Genomic DNA, 15,984 nt, shown 5'->3' with positions numbered 1-15,984 from the left:
GAATACAAAAACCTAAGTAGCACAGTTGCCTTCTGATTTGATGTCCAAAGTAAAGGTTTTTGAAGTTTCATTCTTTTTCATAGTAATTGAGATGAGTCTCTCCAACCTGGTTCCTGGAGAGCTACAGGCTTGTAGGTTTTTGCTTCAGCCCAATTTTAACTAACCTGATTCAGCTTATCAACAAGCTAATCATTAGAATCAGGTGTGCTAGATTAGGGTTGGAGTGAACCTACAGGACTAGCTCTTCAGGAACAGGGTTGGCTAGCCCTGCCTTAGGATGTCATATGACCCAGTACCGTCACGCTGCTTGAGTAGTTACCCTTATGCAGCTGGACAAAGCCCTATGGGCAGGATTCTCACTTTAAACACACATGTAGGCTAACTTAAACTGTTGTGTTATATAGGCTGCATTTACACAGGCAGACCAAATCTGATATTTTTTTTAGTAATTTGTCTTTTTACCAATCAGATCAGCTCTGGAAAAATATCTGTGAAAAGATCTGATGTGATTGGTGAAAATATTAATTATTGGGAAAAAATATCAGAATTGGGCTGCCTGTGTAAATGCAGCCATTGATGTATTTATTGGGATCCCTGTTAGCTGCTGCCATGGGAGCGGCTACTCTTCCTGGTGTCCAAACAGGAATAAATCAATACATCATTGTAAAATAATAGCCTACATCCTAAATAAAACAATACATCATACAATATTAGTGTGTGTAGAGTTTGTTGGAATGTGTGTGTGTGTCTCGTCACAGTCCATGTTCCGTGAGGTGTTTTTTAAAATCAGATTTTACTGCTAGCATGTTCAGTGCTTCAACATGTCTATACCTCTCTCAAAGACAAGAAGTGATGCAGTCAATTTCTTGATACGAAACACTTAGGGCTGTGGCGGTCATGACATTTTGTCAGCCGGTGATTTTCAAGCGAATAACTGCCGGTCTCATGGTAATTGACCGTTAATTGGCATGAACACATTTAGCATCTCCTGGCTTCCACGCATGGCCTACAAGCCATTGATGCAGACCTTTGGAACATCTATGTTTTAAAAAGTGTAATAAATCCATGTAATATAGCCTACACTTTCACAATAAATCCATTATTTATTTTAGACAGTCGCACACTCCATATATAAACTCCCAGTAATTTATTTACCCAATAAATTACTGGGAGTTTATATATGGAGTGTGCAACTCTCTATATCTTAGTTTATTTGCCGTTAGTCAACACCTCCAAACAAAATAATTTTTCTGGGTTTGCGCCAGCTCATGTTTTTTATTAGACCGTTATGAAGAAAATGTAGTCTATTTCAGAAGAACAGAAAAGCATACTCTATTGTCCTTATGTTAATATGGCTATGGGCAACACTAGTTCATTTAGTAGACAAGATTTGCTTAGAATTCTGTGGCATTTTATAGTATGAAATAGAGGCCGACCGATTATGATTTTTCAACGCCGATACCGATTTATTGGAGGACCAAAAAAAGCCGATATCGGCCAATTTATTTTTATTTATTTGTAATAATGACAATTACAACAAAATAAGTGTTCATTCAGTATTAACTTAATATAATACATAAATAAAATCAATTTAGCCTCAAATAAATAATGAAACATGTTCAATTTGGTTTAAATAATGCAAAAACAAAGTGTTGGAGAAGAAAGTAAAAGTGCAATATGTGCCATGTAAGAAAGCTAACATTTAAGTTCCTTGCTCAGAACATGAGAACATATGAAAGCTGGTGGTTCCTTTTAACATGTCTTCAATATTCCCAGGAAAGAAGTTTTAGGTTGTAGTTATTATAGGACTATTTCTCTCTATACTGTTTGTATTTCATATACCTTTTGACTATTGGATGTTCTTATAGGCACTATAGTATTGCCAGTGTAACAGTATAGCTTCCGTCCCTCTTCTCGCCCCTACCTGCGACAACAGCCACCCTCGAAGCATCGTTACCCATCGCTCCACAAAAGCGATGGGTAATGGCCCTTGCAGAGCAAGTGGAACAACTACTTCAAAGTCTCAGAGCGAGTGACGTCACGGATTGAAACGCTATTAGCGGTCACCCCGCTAACTAGCTGGCCATTTCACATCGGTTACACCAGCCTAATCTCGGGAGTTGATAGGCTTGAAGTCATAAACGGCTCAATGCTTGAAGCACAGCAAAAAGCTGCTGGCAAATGCAGGAAAGTGCTGTTTGAATGAATACTTACGAGCCTGCTGCTGCCTACCACCGCACAGTCAGACTGCTATATCAAATCATAGACTTAGAATTAACATAATAACACACAAATACAAGCCGTAGGTCATTAATATGGTAAAATCCGGAAACTATCATTTTGAAAAGAAAATGTTTATTCTTTCAGTGAAATATGGAACCGTTCTGTATTTTATCTAACGGGTGGCATCCCTAACTCTAAATAGTGCTGTTACATTGCACAACCTTCAATGTTATGTCATGTCATAATTATGTACAATTCTGGAAAATTAATTACGGTCTTTGATAGGAAGAAATGGTCTTCACACAGTTCGAAACGAGCCAGGTGGCCCAAACTGCGGCATATACCCTGACTCTGCTTGCACGGAACCCAAGAGAAGTGACACAATTTCCCTAGTTAAAATAAATTAATGTTAGCAGGCAGGTACACAAGTAGTTCTTATTTGAAAAAATCTTTGATACACATTACCTATAAAGAAATGTAATGTATACATTATACTGAATTGACTGCCAATATACTCAGCATACTACTTCAGTGCGTCTTTGTGTACGGACAGGTAGACCAGATGGCAACATCAATGAGGCTGCCACACTCCCCTTGAAGAAGAGTGGCGGTAGACTAGAGTGAGGGGACAATGGACCATAACTTGGACTATGGGGAACCACAAGAGGTGGTGTTCTTTGAGAACTACAAGCCTCCCTCTCGGGACGCTATCACCCTACCCAACTATCTTATAACATAATATTAACTAAATATGCAGGTTTTAAAAATATATACTTGTGTATTGATTTTAAGAAAGGCATTGATGTTTATGGTTAGGTACACATTGGTGCAACGACAGTGATTTTTTTTCGCGAATGTGCTTGTTAAATCACCCGTTTGGCGAAGTAGGCTGTGATTCAATGATAAATGAACAGGCACCGCATCGATTATATGCAACGCAGGACGAGCTAGATAAACTAGTAATATCATCAACCATGTGTAGTTAACTAGCGATTATGTTAAGATTGTTTTTATAAGTTTAATGCTAGCTAGCAACTTACCTTGGCTTCTTGCTACACTCGCGTAACAGGCAGTCATCCTGCCACACAGTCTCCTTGTGGAGTGCAATGTAATCGGCCACAATCGGTGCCCAAAAATGCCAATTACCGATTGTTATATGAACTTGAACTCGGCCCTGATTTATCGGTTGACCTCTAGTATGAAGAATACAATTGAACATAGCTAAATAGTAAGGACATTTTCCCTAAATGATTTGAAGGAGTGCTTAACAAAGAAACAGGTACTCCTATATGCTTAATTTAGAGCTATTTATGTAGCTTTAGGGCTATATGTTTAATTTTGAATACATTCAAGGGCTGCATGATGCGACTCTAATGATGATTTGAAAGAAGTTGCATGAAAGGTATGAGCTCTGCTTTGTTTTCTTTGTGCAGGCTGTACACACTTGCACAATATTTGACAAGCACTTGATAATGCCTCTTTTTCCTGGCGGCATCCCATTTGTGTGGTAGTAATGCCGCCTAAAAAAAACCCACATGCCTTTTGCAGCCAGTGGCCGTTGTGCCCTTAGGCTGAATATAATCATTAAAATTCCCTTCTCCCAGCTGCATGCTCCGATGCACCTCACTCGCATGGCTCTCCGTCACATGATCGGGTCTTTCTCACAGGCTACAAGTGAAGACCAACATATCGGGGACGCAACTGCGCACGTCCTTAACCAATTCCGAGGCGCATATTAAAGATATTGGAAGAACTGTCCAATTTCACTTTGTCAGCCAACAAGATGAGTAGGCCTAATGAACAGCAAAAGCACTAGAATATGTCGGTCTACTATCCCCTATAGTACAAAAGTTGTCCTATTCTATCTAGAAAGAAATATTCCAAACATGTTGTGGGATGAGATGAAGCCCAAATTAATACAACCACTAGCATCAAAAAAAAAAAAAAAAAAAATAATTATCTTCCCCAAACTTAACTCAAGCGCTGCTAATGTATGGCAGTTAGGCTCTGCACCCGTTGTAAAACAGATTCATGTGCTTAATTTTAAGAAGTTATTTGGCCACTTTAACAAACCTTAACAAAACAGATACGCCTATGGGCTAGGCTACATGAGGTGTGCGACTATGAGTTGAATTCTACAATGTAGAAAATAATAAAATAAAGAAAAACCCTTGAATGAGTAGGTGTGTCCAAACTTTTGACTGGTACTGTATGTTTTTCCAGCAGTTTCGATAATGTCAAAAGCTGCACTTAAGTCTAACAAAACGGCTCCCACAATCACCTTCTTAATTTCTATGCATTTTGCAATGGCTAATGCTGTGTTCTTTTGCCCAAACATATTATTATTTTTGGGATTATTATTGTTGTAGGCATGACGTGCCAACAACAATCTTGTCAATGAAAAAGTAATACAAGTAGTTGGCAATATCAGCGGGAATATGGGTCAAAGTTAGCCTTTTTGCCCAAAATTGTATTGAAGGTAATCCAAAGCTTTCATTGTTTATATAACTTTGTTTCATAGTACAGTTTCTTCTTCTTTTTGATGTCAAAGGGAGATATGAGATGGAGCTTGAGCATGGCCAATACAGTTAAGACATCTGACCCTCTTTCATTCTGCTGTCATCTCTCAGTAATGGCAATGTTGCCCTGCTGAACTGCACAGCGATCGTAAACACGAGTAATGAGACTCTGACGGACAAGAACCCTATCTCTGAGAGCATCCACGCTTACGCTGGGCCTGAACTTCGAGACGAGATGCTCAAACTGAAAGGTAGGGGGCACCACTAACTCATCAGGTTAATGACAACATGCCTGGTTTGCGCTCAGTGTGCACGAAACTGATCAATCAGAATGCTTATTTTTGTTGTCCAATTAACTTCTGTTGGTTTGTCTCTACTGATCATGACCTTGTGTTAAGCTGGGAAAGTGAATGTCATGTGTTAACATAATGTGAGCACTGTGGAGACAACACATTACAGACAGGTTTTTATACAAATGCATATTTTAGAAAAGGAAAAAGTGTTGGTTTGTGTCCATTGTGTATTGTTGCTATGTAAATCCCCTTCTAGGCTGTGTTGAAGGTGAAGAATGTTCTCTTGGTGTGTTCTTTGTGGGATCTTGATATACTTGTATTACCGGTATGTATGTGTTTATCCACAGGATGTCGGACAGGCGAGGCAAAGATGACCAAAGGCTTTAACCTGGCGGCGCGCTTTATCATCCACACGGTGGGCCCCAAGTACAAAACCAAGTACAGGACAGCTGCTGAGAACTCTCTGTACAACTGCTATAGGAACGTCATGCAGCTCGCCAAGTAAGACATTAAAGATGCACTATGCAGAAATCGTTCTGCCATTTCCTGGTTGCAGAAATTCGAATAGTTTGCCTAATTTCAGTTTGTTACAAAACAAGCAAGTATAGTGTAGATAATCATTGTACCATCTAAACCACTGTGCAAGTTGATTAGGGATGTTGATTAGATCACAGCTTGTTTACATACGAGAGAAGTATTCTCTCCCCACAATACCACACAGGTGTGTGTGTAACGTGAGGTGCTCCCTTACAGCCTCATGCCTCTATACACAGGGCCTGAGTAGTCACTGAATGGTTTGATGAGCATGAAAACGATGTAAACCATATGCCATGGCCATCTCGGGCACCATGTTTCTCAAATCACTTTTTTGTCACATGCACTGAATACAGCAGGTGAAATGCTTACTTAACCAACAATGCATTTTTTTTTAAAGAAAATATTTGATATTATGTTATTTATTATTTTAAATGCAGAAGTTACACACAATAACATAACACCGCTATATACAGGGGGTACCAGTACTGAGTCATTGTGCAGGGGTACACGTGAGGTAATATGTGTGGTGTGTACTGCACTGTCAATTGAATGGGGTTTGTGGTGTGGCTACTGTTAGTATGTTTGAGCTGTTTGTGTCTGCAGAGAGCAGGCTATGGCATCTGTGGCCGTCTGTGTGGTCAGCACAACTAAGAGAGGATACCCACTGGAGGACGCCACACACATTGCCCTCAGTAAGACACGCACAGCACACACTCACACGCACAGCATACATTCACTAAGTTAATGATCTCTTATACATTAGCGGATAGTACACTGTCACAATTTCATGCAGTTAACTTGTGGCTGTCAACTATTGACACTGGCATGATGTTCAATAACTCATCCATGACCCCTGACCTATATGAAACATATGAAGGTGTGTGCAATAATAATTTATTGCATTTATATAGCACCTTTACAAATGCAGTAGGTGCTCAAAGTGCTTTACATTGTAAGGGGGAAACTCACCTATCCCACCACCAATGTTTAGCACCCACTTGGGTGATACAAAGCAACCGTTTTCTGCCAGTGCTCACTACACATCAGCTAGCATATCTGTTGTCTGTTACGGTGTGTATAACTGTGTGTTTGCAGGAACGGTCCGCAGGTTTCTGGAGAACTATGGAGAGAGCATAGAGACAGTGGTGTTCGCTGTGACAGACACAGAAGAGGTGTGTTCTTTTTTTCTTGCTTTACATGCTTGGTTTTACATGCTTAGGTTTGACATGCTTAGGTTTTACATGCTTAGGTTTGACATGCTTAGGTTTTACATGCTTAGGTTTTACATGCTTAGGTTTGACATGCTTAGGTTTGACATGCTTAGGTTTTACATGCTTAGGTTTTACATGCTTAGGTTTTACATGCTTAGGTTTGACATGCTTGGTTTGACATGCTTAGGTTTTACATGCATATAATTGCACTGGCTTAATTTTTTTTCTGGTGTGAAATTCAACTTAAGGGAATGTTTGGAGCATGAAATATTTAAGCTGTGTTTCGAAGGCGAAGTTTTCTTGTGATTACTCACTAATTTGTTTTTCATAGAGAACATTAAATATATCAAATATAACATGAATGTTTCAGTTTGAGGTAATTATTCATGTCGAAGATGGCAAACACACAAAAAGACAGTGTATTTCACCGATAAGAGGGAAAATGCACATAGTGATTAGAAACTGAGGATGTGTGTGTGAAGGTTTTTGTGTTAGAAAGCATGTGTGAGTGTGTGGCATCTAATATCTGTGTGGTTAACATCATTTTGTGTGTCACAGCCCACATACAGGAAACTGCTGCCTCTCTACTACCCTCGTTCTGAGGAAGAGGAGCGTGCCAGCCTGCCCCTAATCCCGACTGACATCGGGAACTCTGAAGGTGAGCCTGTAGTCCCAGAGAGACAGATCCGCATCGCCGAGAAACCAGGCTGTCTGGAAGGTAAGACTACATTTCCCACAACCCCCTAGATGTGACTCATCTCTGAGCTGTTGTGCATAGTGGTTTCAATAGGGTTACCCTAGCAACAACATCAGGGCCTGAAACAAACTTTTTGATCCACCAGCCACTGTGGCAGGTTGATAAAAAATGTTTTTTAAATCTACCAGCCAATCAGATTTTTTACCAGCCAAAATATTTTTTCAGACACAATTATACCATAAACAAAAAAACGGATGAGCATGCTTTGTAATGTTTCTAAAGCAACATATGTATTACTAGCAAGAAGTGATCTGGTATATTGCAACATTTTTACCCCAAAGATGTGACAAATGTTCAGCTGCTGTTTTAAGGGCAGGAGGTGACGGCACTTGGAGCGGCTGGAGTTGTCAGTGACAGTGTGACTTTGACATATGAGAATCTGACTGCTTCAGTAAAGACATGCTACTGTACTCAAACATTAAAAAACAATCTAGCTTGTGAACAAAACATTGTAAATAGCTAAGAAACACAAAGAAAAAACGCTCACTTTAGTAGACTTGAAAAAAATGAATCTTCACTTCAACCACAGTGCGCACAGCTCCCCAGCCAGGCAGTGTTTATGCACAATGCGCGAGGTAGGAGATATAGATAGAGATATATATATATATGATTAGGTACCAGCTATGAAACAAAAAGACAAACACTTCAAAAACAGCTACTGTAGAATTATTATTATTATTTTTGTTTTTAAAGCTCTAAATGTGCTCATGCTTGACTTCTAACTCTATTTTTATCTGCAAATACAAGTGAAATGCTCTCACTGTGGAGCCCTGACCACCTGCCAACGTAGCTGGTGAAATAAACATCTTATCCGCCAATTGCAAAATCTAGCCGCATTTGGCGGGTGTTGAGTTTAGGCCCTGAACACCACCCATTCCATGTAGGGGATGCATTGTATAAATACATGGTGATAATAGACCTGCCGCCACCGGCAGTTCTTCTCTAAGCAGCAGCTGTGTTTCCTGGAGTCTGAACAGCACAGTCCTGGCCAGTACTACCTGGTTTAAAACCAGGTCATTTGTATCCATGGAAACGCACTCAGTGGACATGGGAGAAGAATGCAGGATGATCTTTCATAGTCGAGTTAGTGGAACATCTCAGTCATACCCTCGGCCAGTGGTGGAACACACACTACACACAGACAGAGTGATGGCTCTTACATCGGTGTGGAAGGCATTAGGAGCCTAATTGTTAAATTAAACATGTCTTTCTGTTGGTTCATCTTTTCCACTGAGCGCTGCCCTGACAGGTGCTCTGATGGCAGAGAGGAGGATGTACAGGTAACTGGAAAAATAATGAAAACACTTGAGTAAATGAGGGATACAAAGTATATTGAAAGCAGGTGCTTCCACACAGGTGTGGTTCTGGAGCAATTAACATCCCATCATATTTAGGGTATGAAAATGCTAGGCAAGACATTATTTTGGCTACCATGGCTATGCCCCCATACACAGGGCATGAATGGTTTGATGAGCATGAAAACAATGTAAACCATATGTCATGGCCATCTCAGTCACCAGATGTCAACCAAATTGAACACTTATGGGATATTCTGGAGTGGCGCCTGAGACAGCGTTTTCCACCACCAACAAAACACCAAATGATGGAATATCTCATGGAAAAATGGTGTCACATCCCTCTAATATAGTTCCAGATGCTTGTAGAATCTATGCCAAGGTGCGTTGAAGCTGTTCTGGCTCGTAGTGGCCCAATGCCCTGTTAAGACACTTTATGTTGGTGTTTCCTTCATTTTGGCAGTTACCGGTATGTCTTCAATAAAGGAATGCAGAATCCCTCTTGTGTTCAGATATTTTCTTGAATGTTGAAAAGGTTTCTCATCCCGTAAGGTTGTTTTAGTTGTCTAGATGTGTGTATGCTTTTATGCCTTAATATTGCCTCTCCTTGGATGACTGTTGTCCATATGGGGCTCAGCCCTAGATTAAAAACTCCAGACCTAGAGGTGTGAGTCAGTCCCAACGACAACAAACACTGGAATAAACACACACACACACACAGACTTTTCAGAGCAATGGTTTCAAAATATGATATTTGTTGATATAACAATTAGGGAGAGTGTATTTTCTTTTAGAGTTGAGTCACTTTCATAGATTGTTGTATCTGTGTGTGTGTGCTGTGTAGTTGACTCTGAGGCGGAGACTCTAGACTCAGACCTGGGCCAGGTGGGGACTCATGCGTTTTCCCGGATGGAGGGAGACGTGGACAAACAGCGCAAACTAATCCTGCAGGGCCAGCTGTCTGATGCAACCATGCAGAAACAGCACCAGAGAAAGTGTGTTACACAACTTGTACACTACATCCCTACCATGCATCCTATACCCTAGTTTTACCAACATTTACAGTACACCCTAAGCCAGTACAGTGTTTCTGTAATGTGTTATAACCTCTCCTATCGTTGCAGTTATAACCGCTGGTTATGTCGAGCCAGAGCAGAGGACTTGTCTGACATAGCAGCACTGAAAGCCTTATATCAAACTGGTGAGTTCAGTGTGTGTCTGTATGTGAAATCCTTTTTCCAGCTCATTGAACACAGCATCCGGGGGTGAAATAATCTGTTTTATAATTTCTTTCTCAGGATAAAAAATGACCAGTAATGAAACAGCCTCTGTTGTCATGGCAGGACATCTTTCACTCCTTCTCTTGCTTTCTCTTTCCTCAAACTCGTTAATTTAGTTAGTTGGATTGCTTTTTATACTTTTTCAGCCATAGATATAATATAGTGAGGCTCATGACACCCTCCTTTTTCACTGAATGTAATTGTTCCATGTCTCCTCTAGGAGGCAGTGTAGTAATACTGGCAGGCTGCTGGGCTTATCTTTTAGTGGTGTGTGTTTCCACAGGTGTTGACATGTGTGGCAGGACAGTGATGGTTCTTGTGGGCAGAAATATTCCTGTCACCCTCATCGCCATGGAAAAGGTACCAGGCTTCATTTGGAGGCAACATCATGAACATCACCGTTTTAGTTGCACAATAGAAAATACATCAATATTGTTGCTCTGTGAACAAACCTTGACCTCTCCACCATGTGTGTATTACTTCACTACAGGCCCTGCTGTACTTCATCCATGTCATGGACCACATCACAGTGAAGGAGTATGTGATGGTTTACTTTCACACTCTGACCGGAGAACACAACCATCTGGACTCTGAATTCCTTAAGAAGCTTCATGAGATTGTAGACACCAAGTAAGAGGCACACCACATATTTTACTGATTTAGTGAAGAGAGAGAGAACTGAAGTCTAGAGACAATTGCAGACTGTTGGTTACCAGATACGACAAGTGAATCAAATCTGAATGCGTAAGATGAAACCGTTCTCCCTGTGAATGGGGATTTACTGTGAAATTGTTCTGGGGTCTTTAACCCCTATGAACTATCAGCTGTAGTTCTTCAGAGCGTACAGTTGGCTCATCCTCCAGTAATAGTTGATTTTCACTGACCAGTTCTGGCTTATCACCTTTTTGTGTAGCATCTATTTGCATTGACGCCCCCCCTCCCTTTTGTTTTTACACGGCTGTTTCTCGCTGTTTATTATCTATACATAGTCACTTTAGCCCTACCTACATGTACAAATTACCACTTTCCGAGAACTGAAAGGGGATAGCTTTTGGGTACACATACGTTTTGGAAACCTGGAGTCTGTTATGGAACGGCTTCCCAACGCTCTGAGAAGATTCCCAGAAAATTACATATTGGCGGTGACACAGCCCAAATCAAAGACACCAACATTACGAAAATATTTGCTCTTCTGGCCAACTCTACAAACTTCACTGATCAAACAGCTCGTTGCTGACAACAATCGGCCATGAATGAATTTCATGTGCAATTGAAGAAAATGGCATCAGGTTCTACGTGACTTCTAATCTCCCCTCTTCTGTTTCAAGATGTCACAGCACCATACATTTTAAGTTGGCAGTGCCAATGTCAACACTATACACCATAACCATGCGTACCCTCTGCTTTAGTACGTCTAAGACGAGGTGGACTACTAAATACTTTTTTCCCTGTCTACGGACACATTCACACTGCACTAGAGCTGAAAACCAGAAGCCTTCTCACCTCAACCCCACAGCCATAGATAAGGCAGCACCACCCACAGTACTCCAACTTCTCAGCAGTGGTCGTACTACACAACTTCCTCTTTCGTGAACAATTTCAGATTAGTCTTTGAAGCTAGTTGTTATAGTCATTGAGAGATTCTACAATCGACTGTATTTAAAAAAAAAATCTGTCTCTAACCAGAATAGAAAGAGTGGGAGGTCCCAGAACACAACTGAGCAAGAGGACAAGTACATTAGTGTGTCTAGTTTGAGAAACGGAGGCCTCACAAGTCCTCAACTGGCAGCTTCATTAAATAGTACCCGCAAAACACCAGTCTCAACGTCAACAGTGAGGACTGAGTTCCTTTTTGGAAATTGATCGAGCCAGCTGCCCATCTCTGTTCTAGACCAATAAATGGACCTGCTACATTAGGAATCATCTTACCTATAGCTCTTTAGCTTTGGCTCTTGGAGCAGAGGTCCATTTTGGCAATACTATTCTTCCCCTAGGCCTAGACCAAGAAGAGAGAGACTCATGATCCTGTCTGGCTGGGGAGATGAGGGAGTGAGCGGCTGGTCCACCAAAGAGACAGATTTTGTTCCTTGAGGACTGGCCCAAACAAGGCTCTACTCCACCTCCCTGTGGTGTCTTTTAGGTCTCTCAGAACACCGATGAAACAATGGTTAAATGGTCATTTGTTTGGGGTGTTTTTTTTCCAAGTGTCCTGTAAAAGTGTCAGCATGCTTCAGTTCGGCTGAACCGAACGAGTGTGCTCGCATACTCCCTTAAAAGACCTACACTTGAAAAACGAGAAACTGCTACGTTTTAGCCGAGGAGGTCTTAGTCACGCAATTTTACATCTAAGATTTTTGGTGCAGTATTCCTCTAACTCGTAAAAAAATCATATTTCATTGAATGACAAGACTTTATTGAAGAATCTGTACTGTTGACCTGGCACTGACAAAGTGGCACTGACAAAGTGGCACTGACAAAGTGGCACTGACAAAGTGGCACTGACAAAGTGGCACTGACTTCGGCTTGCCTCAAGAAAAAATTACGTGTGCCCAAACAACAGCCTTACTGAAGTCCAAAACGTCACAAAATGTTGTCATAATATATGCACAAACTCTTCCGAATTGTTTTGACTGGGAAGCAGGCAGACCCCTGTACTGGCCACGGGTGGTTACTGTCTACACAATGTGCCTCCGAGAGATGATGGGTTGGTTCCACATTTGGGGACTAAAACCATGTAATTGCATGTTAGTTACATAGGCAGGTGTAGCCTATTGATGCTGCATGTCCATGTCAGAGAGGCATGGGAAAGGGTAGAGGGTTGTGTGTGTGCATGCTGTTGGATGGCCTTGGGTGATTTTCATTTTTTTCTAGTTTGTGTTCTTTTGACAGTACCTTGGCCTGAGGACACCGCAACAATTGGAGCACTTTTATGGACATTTTGGTCGTTCTGTAAAAAATCTCTGGTTTGTTCAAAGGACCCAATTGTCTGCAAAAATAAGAATAACCAGCAAACTGTTCTGGAAATACTTGAGTAAACCTAAGCCGTTTGAAGAACTTGATGGCAGTTAAAATGGGTGATCCATCACTGGAAATGAAACAGGAATTGCTATGTAGTTGAATGTTAAAGCTACAATGTAACTTTTTGGGCGACCCAACCAAATTCACCTAGAAATGTGACGTATAGATCTGTCATTCTCATTGCTAGCAAGTCTAAGAAGCAGTAGATCTGTTCTATGTGCGCTATTTCTATGCTTCTTGTGCTTAAGTCTTCTTTCCATGCATATTTTTGATATTGCGTTTTTTTTTCTCTCAAGGGCAATAATAAATCATTATAATAATTATAACTATTTAACATGCTAGCCAATAGTGACATGTCAATAAATGGCTTTTGCTTTGTTTTGTATTCCAGGTTTAAGAATAACTTGAGGGCTTTCTACTTTGTACACCCCTCTTTTCGCTCTAAGGTAAAGTCAACAGTACCCCTGTTTTACTGCTTCTCAAACACTTGTTAGGTGTATTTCTACTACTAGGCATTATTAGGATATGTACAGTATATACCAGGGTTGGGGTCAATTCCAGTGAGTTCAGGTACACTGAAATAAAAATGATTTTCAATGAGGAAAATTTGGACTTGGAATATGGTTTACTTTCTGAATTGACTGTTTTATGCCCTCTGTTAAGTTTACAATCTTTTCTGACCAAGATCAGCAGGGCTCTTTTCACACGCACACACAGCACCCCACTACTGTTCTGTAGTTTCACCAAGACTTCTTTTGGCTGTGAGCCTCCCTGACACATTACCCTGTTCAAGCTTCAACCTCTGGTCTCATCTGCTTTGTTACTGAGTTGAATCAGCCCTTTAGATGGGAGAAGGCTCACAGTTTAGCAATCTACTAATTGGTCAATTTAAAGGATCCAGGAACTCCGAGGTAACTTGACTTTGAGGTGTGTATGAGAGACGGGCCAGGCATTGTGCTGGGGTCATTAGAATGCATGCTGAAAATGGGTTTAAATGGTTTGGAATGGGAAGCAAAGCACACACTTGCGTACTAAAGAGGAGAGTGAAGTCTATTGGCCTTATTCAATCAAACCTAATAAGTGGATTTTAGGGAGAAGTACATTCGTCTCAATAGATTACCACTTAAATACAGTGGAAGGCTTCAGCCAAAACACATCTGTGTTATAAACAAGTATTACAATTGAACCTTCAGGGCAAGTCCAATTGTAAATACCCCCCCATTTTCACCAGTTTTTTTCAATGTTTCTTATCTTATGTTAATTTCTCTTGTGTCAGGTGTCCACCTGGTTCTTCACTACGTTCAGTGTGTCAGGGATGAAGCAGAAGGTCCATCATGTAGAGACCCTCCAGCAGCTGTTCACCTGTATCCTGCCTGAACAGATAGACATCCCTCCCTTTGTCCTGGAGTACGATGCACGGGTGAGGCCCTACACACACCATTCTCTCTGTCTAGCTTACCAACCGTACTGACCTACATCTACAGGACTACACACACACACACACTCATGCATTGAGTTGTGGGTATATTCCCACATTGTATCAGATTCTAAGTGTTGCACTTTGTGTGTGTGTGTTACGATTTTAAAATGTAACATGTACCTTATCTTCAGGCTATTTTTGTTGGTTTGTTCAAAGGACTGAATTGTCTGCAAAAATAAAAATAACCAGCAAACTGTTCAGCAATACTTTTGATTAAACCCAAGACATTTGCTAAAATGGATGATCCATCACTGGAAATTAAACCAGAATTGTTATGTAGTAGAATGTTAAAGCTACAATATGTCACTTTTTGCGTGACTTATAGATCTGTCATTCTCATTGAAAGCAAGTCTAAGAAGCAGTAGATATGTTCTATGTGCGCTATTTCTATGCTTCCCGTGTTTAAGTTTCATTTTTTCTTCTTCTACTTTCGGTTTTGTACACCAGCTGAAAATACAATATTTTCGGTTTTGGAAAATACAGTACCAGTCAAAAGTTTGGACTCATTCAATGACTTTTCTTTATTTTTTTTACTATTTTCTACATTGTAGAATAATAGTGAAGACCTCAAAACTATGAAATAACACATGGAATCATGTAGTAACCATAAGTGTTAAAGAAATATATTTGAGATTCTTCAAATAGCCATCCGTTGACAGCTTTGCACACTCTTGGCATTCTCGTAACCAGCTTCACCTGGAATGCTTTTTCAACAGTCTTGAAGGAGTCTTGGTGAGCACTTGCAGCAGTCTTGCTGAGCACTTGTTGGCTGCTTTTCCTTCACTCTGCAGTCCAAACCATCTCAACTGGGTTGAGGTCTGGTGATTGTGGAGGCCAGGGCATCTGATGCAGCACTCTATCACTCTCCTTATTGGTCAAATAGCCCTAACACAGCCTGGAGGTGTGTTGGGTCATTGTTCTGTTGAAAAACAAATGATGGTCCCACTAAGCACAAACCAGATGGGATGGTGTATCACTGCAGAATGCTGTGATAGCCATGCTGGTTAAGTGTGCCTTATTCTAAGTAAATCACAGACAGTGTCACCAGCAAAGCACCCCCACACCTTCACACATCCATGCTTCACGGTGGGAACCACACATGTGGAGATCATCCGTTCAGCTACTCTGCGTCTCACAAAGACACGGCGGTTGGAACCAAAAATCTCACGTTTGAACTCATCAGACCAAAGGACTGATTCTCCTTTCTGGTTCTCCTTTCCTGTGGCGTTCCTCATGAGAGCCAGTTTCATCATAGCGCTTGAAGGTTTTTGCGACTGCACTTGAAGAAGCTTTCAAAGTTCTTGAAATTTTCCAGATTGACTGACCATGTCTAAAAGTAATGATGGACTGTCATGTCTCTTTGCTTATTTG

General features: G+C 40.8%; 1 protein-coding gene across 1 annotated transcript in view; it reads left to right on the top strand.

Moving 5' to 3' along the window:
* The window catches only part of LOC110501663 (ganglioside-induced differentiation-associated protein 2), a 41,039-nt gene that overhangs the window by 3,167 nt on the left and 21,888 nt on the right, over window positions 1–15,984 (top strand). Inside the window, exons 3-13 of the mRNA XM_021579372.3 lie at window positions 4,854–4,993; window positions 5,383–5,536; window positions 6,176–6,264; window positions 6,668–6,744; window positions 7,342–7,501; window positions 9,680–9,830; window positions 9,960–10,036; window positions 10,399–10,475; window positions 10,606–10,745; window positions 13,525–13,579; window positions 14,410–14,553. Coding sequence (XP_021435047.2) covers window positions 4,854–4,993; window positions 5,383–5,536; window positions 6,176–6,264; window positions 6,668–6,744; window positions 7,342–7,501; window positions 9,680–9,830; window positions 9,960–10,036; window positions 10,399–10,475; window positions 10,606–10,745; window positions 13,525–13,579; window positions 14,410–14,553 — 1,264 coding nt within the window. The remainder of the gene's footprint in view (window positions 1–4,853; window positions 4,994–5,382; window positions 5,537–6,175; window positions 6,265–6,667; window positions 6,745–7,341; window positions 7,502–9,679; window positions 9,831–9,959; window positions 10,037–10,398; window positions 10,476–10,605; window positions 10,746–13,524; window positions 13,580–14,409; window positions 14,554–15,984) is intronic.

This window comes from Oncorhynchus mykiss, chromosome 22, assembly GCF_057628025.1.
Source record: "Oncorhynchus mykiss isolate SJ-2025 chromosome 22, ASM5762802v1, whole genome shotgun sequence".
Classification (NCBI taxonomy): Eukaryota; Metazoa; Chordata; class Actinopteri; order Salmoniformes; family Salmonidae; genus Oncorhynchus; species Oncorhynchus mykiss.
This window is presented reverse-complemented; position numbering and strand designations above follow the sequence as displayed.